Below are 10,470 nucleotides of genomic sequence, written 5' to 3'. Positions count from 1 at the left end.
GCTCAGCCCCTCCTTCTGGAATTCCACATGGATGGGTTCCTTCACAACAGTAACGTTGGTCTGGACCTCACAAATCCCCACAGGTTCTGTCAGAATTATGAAAAAAATATTCCACAGCTGTTCAGGCTTATAAGCTTGCTACTTACCTACATTATTCTTGAATGAACATCACATTTTGAGTCTGTGCTTAGCTCAGTCTTTGTATAACTCCAAAATTTAAATGGCCAGCAAATATGATATTTTACTGAACATAGTCAGTAGTGGGGGCAACCATAAAACCTCATTTATTACAGATTACTACACTGGAGGCATGGGAAGAGTGGGGGGATAGAAATCCATGACTCCACAGATAAAAATCCCCCAGAAAAGAAGAAAAAAACCAGAAAAAAAATCAGTTTAATATCATTTTGTACAAAAATCCACAGAGAAAAACCATCATCCATGGACTACAGGAACAAGACTAGCTTGCACAAACCCAGTCAGATCAGAGGGATTTTTCATATTTTTCCATGCATACTTCAGCTGATTGCAGCTTTTCATTGGGACAAAGAAATATTAAGAGCCTGTGGAAGGCAAGCAGAAAATGTACTTGGATAGCACATACAAAATCCTGAGCCCTGCACATTCCCTGCCTCAGTTTAAAATTGACTATGTTGAGCTTTACAGTTCATGCTGAAGTGCCACGTGAGAAACAAAGCCAGGAAAGGGACATGGGCTGAACAACCTGGCCACTGCCAGAGATCATTACAAAAACTGGGCTAAACACTCATCTGCATATCATTAAAAAGCCTTCAGAGACTATTGTTATTACCAAAGGAACATTGAGAAAAACTAAGAAAAAGCTTTATTATTGTAACGTAATATCTGCCTTCACTAACCAAAAATCTAACTCGCCCAAATGGCTTCTGATATAGCTAAAATATCACTAAAACAGAACAAACCATACCTGATGGGACATCACTGGCACACAGTTGTTCTCCAGGATCACTTTTATCTTTTCTCCATTGAAGCAAAGCTTCCTGAAAAGACTTTGCAGATGCCTCCTCATCAAAGGCACCACTCAGCAATAATCCTTTGTCCTGCTTTCCGAGGCTTGCACAGGTTGATTCTGAGGCTGGCTCCTAAATCAGTTCCACAACATTACTAATAAAGCACTTCTGATGAGCAGCAACATTTTTAGTGTCAGCTGTGGAGCTACAGCACTCAATTTTCTGGGCTCAGCTAAGCTACCTGGTCATCAAGATCACTCACATTTTATGTGGTCTTGCTCACAATTAATTGCAAAGGCCTATCAAGAGCTAAACAAGAAAGACAAAGTTTTTATTACCAGACACACACAAAACCTGTATTTAAATGCTTCTGGTATCAGAGAGCCATGTGTAGGATGGAAAGCCATGGAAAACCATGGAGAGCCCACATCCCATGTACAGGAGGGATCAAATGAGGCATTTAATGCAGCATGTCTCCGTTAAAGCAATTTATGAGCTCTGTGCTTTACTAATGAAGAGCTGCTTATTGAAGCTTCTCAGCAGACAGGGGCACATCTGGAGAGGTCAGCAAGAGGAAAATGGTCATTTAAGGAGCTAACTGGGATAGCAGTTCACACATCAAAACAGCAGCCCAGGGAAGTGCATACTGTAAGAGATGAGACTGACTGAAAACAGCTACAAAAGGAAAAAACCAGTGTTACACTGGAATTTTACTGTTTTTCAACCTTTATTAGAACAAAGAAAATTACTGTGGAAGGCCTTAATTACCAACTCTTGGATGATTATCAAGCAAAACCACAACATAATCTATATATTTATGGGAAGCACCACAAGGAAAGATCCTTTGTCTACACATTCTCCAAGTGAGGGACATGTTCTTACCACAAAAAAAAAAGCAGCAAAAGTACAGGCAGAAGGTGTAATGAGAGCCAAACACGAGCAGCCTCTACACAACCAGGATGTTTTCACACCTCCTCCTTTCCACCTGCACTACACTAAAACCGACCCAGGGACAGGTTGCACATCCAGTGGCACCTGAGACTTGCAAAAGGAACGAACCGCGGCTGTTCAGAGGTGCCGGTGTCCACACGCTCAGGGCATTCCCCGATCCTCCCGCTGCCCTGCGGGACGCGCACGGTGCCAAGCTCACCGCGTGAGCACGGCATCAGCACGGAACAACTCGAGCGCGGGGCTGCCCCTACCGCGGGGCGAGCGAACCGCAGCTCAATTCCTCCCAGCAGCAACCATTTCCAGAGCAATTCTTCCCACGGCTCGATTATTCCCGGGCCCGGGGATCCCCAGATCGCTCCCTAAAAACCGCTGGAAAACCGGAACGCGCGCGATTTGCGCTGGGGTTGTTTGTTCCTGGAAGCAAAATCCCAGTGGTTTGCCGGTAAGTTCTTTTAAATTCCAAATCCACACGGATTTTTTTTCCCCAAGCAAAAGCATTGCAAAGACGCACACAAAGCATCAGCTCCTTTTGAGTGTTAGCAGCTCCAACTGGTTTAATAAAAGAAATGGGAACAAATCGCATCGTGTATTACAGAGTGGGGAGGGGGGGATGATACAAAGTTATTTTCTTATTCAACAGTGAACTTCTATTCACGTAAATTACTTCAAAAATCGAATTGTATGAGGCTACTCCACACTTTGGAGGCTGGCTTTCCAGTTTATACTTGCTAAAAGGCAAAATTTCTTTATTAAATAGAAAACATCTCATACTTGATAATAGAAATTTCCACTCTAACACAACGAGATGCCAGCTTGGAAAGCACTCAGAATTCAACCCGTGCCATGGGCCTTATATAAGGATTTAAAATCACAAAACATTCATGGACAACTTAATATTGCCCTATTGGCCTGCAATACATCTTATTTAAATCACAGAGTAATGTTCCTTAGTTAAGGATGAGATCAGCCTTCTTCAGCCACACCCACATGCTGGGCAAATTAATAAAAATACAGTTTAAATAAATTCTTTAACTGTTACCAGTTAAAGAATTGTTTACAGTTCTGATAACAGAACCATTTAATCTGTTTCCTTGCATTCAGAGAGATCAGTCTGTAAAATTTCCCTTTATTTTATGGGCAGTAAGTTATTATCAGAGAGAGAAAGAAAAATGTGTGTCTACATACTGCTACAAAAAAATTCTGTACACATGAAATCCTGTTGCCTGACAGTTATTTTGAAACCATTTACTTACCAGCAGCCCACCCTTAATTTCTGGTAGCCCACAGGCCATCCCCTTCACTTCCGATTTTTCACGAGCTACAACATTTCTTCTTTCAGGCTTAACTGGTTCTTTCACTGGCTCTGGAAGAAAATAAACAAAAAACCCCCCAACTAATCCAGTAGTCCACACTCTGATTTCTTCATTGTTAATTGCAGCAACCTCCAAGAGGCAATAATCTACCAGAAGCTTGTTTAGGTTTCATTTAGTTAAGAAAGATGTCTTTACCTTGAATCTGTTCCTTGAGTATTTGCAACTTCACTTTTTCTGGAGAAACCTACAGGAAAGAATATTTATAGATATCTGTATAAGGTTCTAATGCAAATGAATAAAGAGTAACTTTTATAGAATGCAAATGCTGTTAGGAAATAGCAGGGCCTGTACTTAAAGAGCAAACTCCATGTATTGCTCATGGAGCCATGAAGCCCAGGACCAGTTTCCCTCCCCAGACATGAAATATTGTCCTCATGACCCTTCCATGATCTAACATCCCAGTAATTCATAATTTCCAGCATTTTTGCTCCTCCATTTTCCCCTGCAAACTGAATCCACCCTGCAGCCTCACTGCCCCTCACTCACCCCCTTACTTTAATTTTGCCCTTTGAAAATTCTTCCCCATGCACCTCCTCCTCAGCCACCCCAGCTGAAACCTGAAGTCTTTGTAGTAGCAACAGCCCTGAGTTGCTTGTCTCAGAGAAGGGGGAAGAGAAAGAGGTGGGTTAAAGAAAACCTTTTCATTCTGATGCTCTCCTCTCACAGGTAGGCAAGCAATTTTATTGAAGTTCTCATTTTCAGCCAGTTTAAGAAAAATTGCCACAGATTTTTCCAAAAGAAAATATGGAAAAGTGCCCCATTTGTACATATCAAAAAGAAAACAGATTTTTCAATGATTTAGCAGAAAAGTTTCACATCCTTTCTTTTAGGTCTGAGCAAGGATGACATGGAACAAGACTCAATAAAACTGAGTTAAATAAAAGACTTTAACTGGGGTGTATTTTATCTGTGAAGGCAGAGAATTTGGACTCAAAGCTTCACCCAAAGCCTTGTATTTCAGATTAATCAAGGGCCCCAGCCAGCCAAAGGACAGGCTCCTGATGGCTTCCACCACTACCAGTGACACTCTTACAGGATTAAATCTGTAGAAGCAGTGATAATTTGCTGTTTATTGCAACTAAAACCCCAACAGAGCACCCAACAAAACTTGATGTTCCTCCAGCTCAGCGGGAACTATAAGCTTGGCATGGAAAAATAAACAGTCAGGAATTTTACTCAGATGGGGCTTAACCTTTTAGTTGTATAGTATTTGAAATTTTCCTGTTCTGCAGCATAAATCTAGTTCTAAGTCTTGTTTTACTTGAAAGAGCTTCACTTGCAAATTTGGTTTCCTACCTTTTTCCTGTTATCATTATTTTGTGCCAGAACTCGGGCTTGACTGGTCCTTGGTCCTGCCTGCCCAGATTTCCAATGATAAGCACCTAATTTCCTACAAACCAAGGGCAACAAAAAACTTAAAGATTAGGCCTTCTGCAAGCAAGAGAATCATAAAAGTTTTCCTTCAGCTTCTTAAATATGAACAGAGCATCACAAAAATAAAATCCTTGTCTATAAGATGATCAATTCCCCAAAGCACAAACACTCCCTTCCATTGAAACCTGCTTCACATCTACTTTAATAGCAGTAAATACATCAAATGTGTAAGGAAGTCTTTCTTTTTAGACCATCAAATTGGTCCAAGTTTTTAAACATAAAAATCTTAGCAGTTCTCAAAGGCTGGTTTCAGAAGAGTAAGAACAGAAGTACATTTTGTGTGAGGCTTCACTGTCCCAATTTACTCCAGGACTTCATCCAGCACTGCTAAAATGCAGGAATGTTCAGATCCTTTCCAGCCCAAACCACTCCATGATTCCACCAGTGGTGCAAATGCCAAAGACTCCTGTCCTTTGAGCTCACCACAGCAACCCTATCAGGGTCTGCAGGTACAGGGCCTTGAGAACAAAACAGCAACAACTCCATGAGAATGAGATGGAGACAAAAGTGCCACACATCATCTGGAAAACACTGGCCAAGCAGCACAGGGCAATGCTCACAGAGCTGCCAACAGCAGGCCCTTAGCAGCACCAAGGGATCCAAATCCAAGGCATTTGCATCCCCAGTGACAAAGCACAGCAGGCAGAAACACGAGGAAAAGGAAGCAGATGTTGCAGAGATTTGCCAGCATTCAGAGCGACTCAGAGAGATTTAAAACTTCACCCCAGCATTTGCCTCATTACACCATGCTTAGTTCCAAGCCTGGCTTCCCAGAGAGGCATCTTCTGTACGATGGCAGGCAACCCAGATGTAAAAGGGGATTCAAAGCAATACTAACAACAGCATCCTCTGCAGAAACCTCAGAAATAAACAAGAGTGCAAGAGAAACTGCTCTGCCTCCTGCTTGAAAACTAAGGTGACAAATCCAGTCAGACAGGGGAAATAGGAGGAGAGGGAAGAATTGAGGAAAGCTGATCAAATATCATATAGGAGTTTAAAATTAACAAAGCCATAGGGAAGCAAGCTTATCACTGGGAAGAAAGATTGGAGAGAGGAGACTGAACACAATTGTGAATTCCAAACTTTACAAGAGGTCGCATCTGGGGAGGTGGAGGTGTGGAGAGAGCATCTCATTAGATTCTTTATTGCAAAGGGAAAATGAACCTATTTCCCAAAGAGAAACTGAACCTACCTCCTCTCCTCTTTTTCTCTGCTCATGTTTGACTGCAGCTGCCGTAGTCTCTTCTCCATCTCTCTGTTTTCTGTTTCTAACTGCACTTTCTCCAGCTGCAATTCCTTGACAGTTCTGGAGGAAATAGTAAAATATTCATTAGAAATTACCTGAATGTGAGTGAGGTACCTAAAGAAGTTTAAAGCAGGAAAAAAAAGTTGGAAATTTTGTCATTACAGCCATGTCCTTCTTTTATCTCCCAGCAGGACTGAAAACAGCTGTGGAAAATTCAGGACAGGTCAAGTGCAAACTCCAACACAAAACTGTGCCTGTACTCAGAAAGGTTTGGAGTTTAATTATATTAAAATAAACAGTCCAGTGATTTCTTGAGTATGTTTGTATTATCCAGTAGATACAGAGGGTTATAAAACCTATAACTTAATCAGGAAGTGGATTAAAGCCTGAGAAAAGAAAGGCTTGTGGATAAAAGCACAGGGAAAATGCTAAAAAAGAAACACATCATTATTCTGCTTGCTCTTGCACAGATAAGCTCTTCTAGCTAATGTTGCATTAAAACTTACTAAGAATTATGAAAACACATCTCGATCCCAATCAGATAAAATACACTTACTTTGTTTTTAATCTCACTGAGGTTCCAGCTTTTGAGCCTGGCAGTATTACAAAATCATTGACGTTCATGATGCCCAGTATAACTTCTCCTAAAAAAGAGAACTTCGATGATCTACAGCTAGGAACCTGTTGAAATGGGAATTTGATTGAAATTAAAACAGTAAAAAACTCATTACACATCCAAAAATATTCACATAGATAGAGAAATAGAGCACAGAACTTGTTTATATGAAGTGCCAATAAAATCCTAGAGCAACTCAAAATTAAATTTAACTGAGAAAAAAACCCCTTTTTTATTACATTTATGATACCAAGGAAAAGATTTTCCTGGCTGTTTCATTTGGGCAATTCCCTAAAGTTCAGTGCAAGCAGATTAATATTAAATAAAACACAGCTTTCTTGAACCAAACCCATAGAAAGCACCAAGGAGGAGAAAATTGTACCAGTGGCTATGAAGTCAAACCATCTCAACTGATTTGGGAAGATAAATTCCTTCTGTCACTGACAAATTGATACAAAGGAACACAATAACTCAGAGAGCAGAGTTAATCCCTCCCCTCAAGACTTCAGTGGTATTTCAAGGAGGTTTTTTTTTCTAACCCAGGTTGTAAAATACTTTTCCATAAAGCAAATTCACACAGCACAGGGTTCAAACTGAAGGTGAACTTGCAGACCCTTGCTGGGCTGGAATGTTTGTGGGGTAGCTGCAGTTCAGTGCCAAAACTGGGCATTTACTGCTGCTGCTGGGATGCACATGGAAAAAGGAACAAAAGTTGATAGTCCAGAGACTTACAGCTGACAGGGTGCTTGGAAACTGTTCTGCAGCTCGTGGCTCTCAGGTTCCTGGGGGAAAGCAAGACCTAGGAAATGATGAGGAGAGGCTGAGGATTGGAAATATCCCAAATGGAAAACTGAGTTCAAGAGGAAAAGCTCTGCTGCTTGTTTGCAGGTAAGCCTGAAATTGAGTATTAATACAGATAAAATGTGCCCAAATATCTCCATCCATGAGGCAAAACACCTCAATGGCACATTGAAGTTAAAACACCTGGTTCCACAGAACCTAAAATGCAACATTTCAGTGCTGACAGAATGTCAGATGTGTGCACAAAACATGTTTCTTACTGACAGGAAAACGAAGCACTCAATTCCAACATCATTTCAAAACAGTTATTCTTTTATCACTTTCCAAGATAAAAGAAGACTGCATTAATTTGGAATAGAAGAAAGTTTTTCTCTTGGCAAATGTGAGCTGGCAGGACCAGCACAGCTGCACAGGAGGAGGTCACACACTGGATTTGAGGTGGCCCAAAGGCTACTTAATAGTAAAACCAGAGGCAAATGACACAGGTCAACTTAGCAAGCTCAAGGAGGGAAAGTAGTTAATAAAAAAATACCATTTATAGGAGTTAAATTTAACATATTCCACTGAAAGCAAATATTTAAAGGGATAACTTAAAAATGTGGTAATATCAGAGATGCTGTGTGAGAATATTAGAGATAAAAAGCCCTACAGAGTTCCAAGAATACAGCAATACTGAGTGGCAAAAAACAGAGTCAAGCTGTAGATAAGAGGGGATAGAGACAGACAATGATCAACCCTCTGAATTATTCTGAGAAAATACAGGAATTCATTGAACAGCATAATCCTGTTTGGTATAAAAACAGCTGTTAAACACAGACTGGAAGAGTCAAACAAACCCCATAGGAAAATGCACACCCTGAGCCTGTATGGCATCCTTAAACATCCCTGAGCTGAGCCCTCAGGACTGCCAGGGAACACAGCAAAGGCAATCCCAAACTCCTCAGAAACAGCCTTGTAACTTAAATACACAAAGGAGCTCCCCCCTTTCTGTCTGGTTTTTATTTAATGAATCCCTTTTCTCTAATAGCAACACAATTTGCCAGGCAAACACTAAAGCAACTCATCAGCATAAATAAACCAAGCACTAATTAGCCACATCCTTTCTGCCTGCTCCTCTGCACACACTGGCACTCGAATTTCGTCATTCCAGCAGGTTCCTCTGTGCTGATAATGGATATACAGTTAAAAGTAACAAAACAAAAACCGCTGTTTTAGCTGAATGAAATTTGAGTCAACTTTAAAGGCTACATAGTTAAATAAACCCAAATTCCACATGGCCTGTATCCCAGCTTAGCTCAAATCCCTTCCTAACCAATTTAAAGACAGGTTTATAACCTACAGACAGCTGAAGATGGCTGTAGTTTATTTCACACTACAAGAGTTTAACTGGGGCAGACTAAATTCTGACAGCTTCCTCACATCAATAAATCCATAAAATCCAAAGGGATACTACTGTCTATGTAATAGCTCACATCCAATTATCCTAACCATGAACATGGGTTTCATGCTACACTAAGTTCCATCCACTTACCAATAATTCAAACTAAACTATTTCCTTTGAAGAATTATTCCAAGTGCAATAAAGGGTTTATCTGTCATTGCTCCCCACCCATTTGCTGTTAATTAAAACAACTGAGACTTCCGATCCTTCCAAACATTTAACATTTCACTAACTAGTTTTTTTTTAAAAAAAAAAAAAAGAGAAAAAGACATGAAAATATATAAGAAAGGGGAAAAAAAACCCCCCCACACACACTGATTGACCTGCTAGACTAAATCCAGCAGTCAGGTATGCTAAAGTAATTCCATCCTCTCAGAATAAACTCATATTCTCCCTGCCCCAACATCTGTGATGCCAAACATTTCAAACTCCACTTTCTATTTTAAATCCATTTCTATGTGTAATGCCATACAACACAAAGTTAAGATCAGGAAAACAACACAAAAACATCTACATGCCACTTTCTCTAAGTAATTTTCCCATATTTTGCAATTTTTTCACACTTTGAAAAGGCATATTATCTTGGTAACTCTGCAAAATCAACACCTATTTCTACAGGTTGTGTATCTTCACTGCTTAACCAAGAACTGTAATTTCAGCTCTGTTATAAATAACTTCAAACACAAGGGTCACAAGCAGGATGGTGTGGGCCTCTCCACTCAGTCTACCAAACAAAAAAAAAAACAAAAAAAGCCAACCCCAAACCAAACAAAAAACAACCAACAAAGCAAGACAAACCACCAAAAAAAAAAAACCAAAAAGCAACAACAGCAAAAAAACCCACATTACAAAGTAAGTTTCTTAAGAGAAAAACCCTTCTTACCCACATTACAGAGCTACAGTCACTACCCTGCAAGCTGCAGCCACTCTGCTCAGAGGAGGCAGAGCAGGGTGTAAAAACCAGGTGGGGTGATAAATAACACATGGCGCAATAAATAACAGGTGGGATGATAAATACCAGGTGGACAAAGGCAGCAGAGTCAGTACTTGCCTTTAAAGCTCCTCTCAAGCTCCAGTGTGGGCTGGGTTTGCGGGTTGTGCTCGGTTCCGACGGCCGCTCTGGGGAGACAGAGCACAACAAGGGCAGACAAAAAATGAAGGTGCAAAAAGGCCCGCAGTGAAGCGGGGGAGGTTGTTTGCGCTTTTCTCTTTCATTACCGGTGTCTTTTCAAGCCTGATGAAAAGTGGGCGAGGCAGGGGAGAATGAACTGCCTGGAACTGTAACCTAAAACCAGAAAGGCGTAAGGGGGGCAATAAAGGGAACAGTGCGAGGGCCAACACAACTCCAGCTGTGCGGGTGCGCGGCCAGGGCACTGCTGGGCACAATTTGGCGTCATCTGCACAACTTACACCTGTCCCAGGTGCTCTCAGCCCTCCTTGCGCGGGGCCCTCGGCTCCGGAGGGAACTCCCAGGGTCCCCCGAGGGGGTGCTGAGGGCTCAGCCCGGCGGGGGCCTCGGCTCGGAGGGGAACTCCCAGGGTCCCCCCGGCCGGTGCTGAGGGGGTGCTGAGGGCTCAGCCCGGCGGGGGCTGAGCTGATCCCGGTGCCCGAGGCGGTCC

The 10,470-nt window shown here is 41.6% G+C and overlaps 1 protein-coding gene and 2 long non-coding RNA genes across 9 annotated transcripts in view; 1 reads left to right on the top strand and 2 right to left on the bottom strand.

Annotated features, from left to right (window-relative positions):
- The window catches only part of ZBBX (zinc finger B-box domain containing), a 15,922-nt gene extending 6,156 nt beyond the window's left edge, over positions 1-9,766 (bottom strand). The window contains 9 exon segments of the mRNA XM_008633732.2: positions 2-86; positions 947-1,121; positions 3,194-3,303; positions 3,449-3,497; positions 4,610-4,703; positions 5,940-6,053; positions 6,550-6,674; positions 7,342-7,408; positions 9,735-9,766. Coding sequence (XP_008631954.1) covers positions 2-86; positions 947-1,121; positions 3,194-3,303; positions 3,449-3,497; positions 4,610-4,703; positions 5,940-6,053; positions 6,550-6,617 — 695 coding nt within the window. The 5' untranslated portion in view covers positions 6,618-6,674; positions 7,342-7,408; positions 9,735-9,766.
- Positions 9,767-9,901: 135 nt separating this feature from the next.
- Positions 9,902-10,470, bottom strand: part of LOC108446761 — a 46,948-nt gene continuing 46,379 nt past the window's right edge. For all 7 annotated transcript variants that reach the window (XR_001862056.1, XR_001862054.1, XR_001862059.1 and 4 more), the window contains one exon: positions 9,902-9,970. This is a non-coding gene — a long non-coding RNA (uncharacterized LOC108446761). The remainder of the gene's footprint in view (positions 9,971-10,470) is intronic.
- LOC108446762 overlaps positions 9,961-10,470 on the top strand; it is a 12,196-nt gene continuing 11,686 nt past the window's right edge. The window contains exon 1 of the long non-coding RNA XR_001862062.1: positions 9,961-10,272. This is a non-coding gene — a long non-coding RNA (uncharacterized LOC108446762). The remainder of the gene's footprint in view (positions 10,273-10,470) is intronic.

This window comes from Corvus brachyrhynchos, unplaced genomic scaffold (assembly GCF_000691975.1).
Source record: "Corvus brachyrhynchos isolate BGI_N302 unplaced genomic scaffold, ASM69197v1 scaffold544, whole genome shotgun sequence".
Lineage (NCBI taxonomy): Eukaryota > Metazoa > Chordata > Aves > Passeriformes > Corvidae > Corvus > Corvus brachyrhynchos.
Note: the sequence above shows the minus strand (reverse complement) of the source record. Positions and strands in the feature narration are given on the sequence as shown.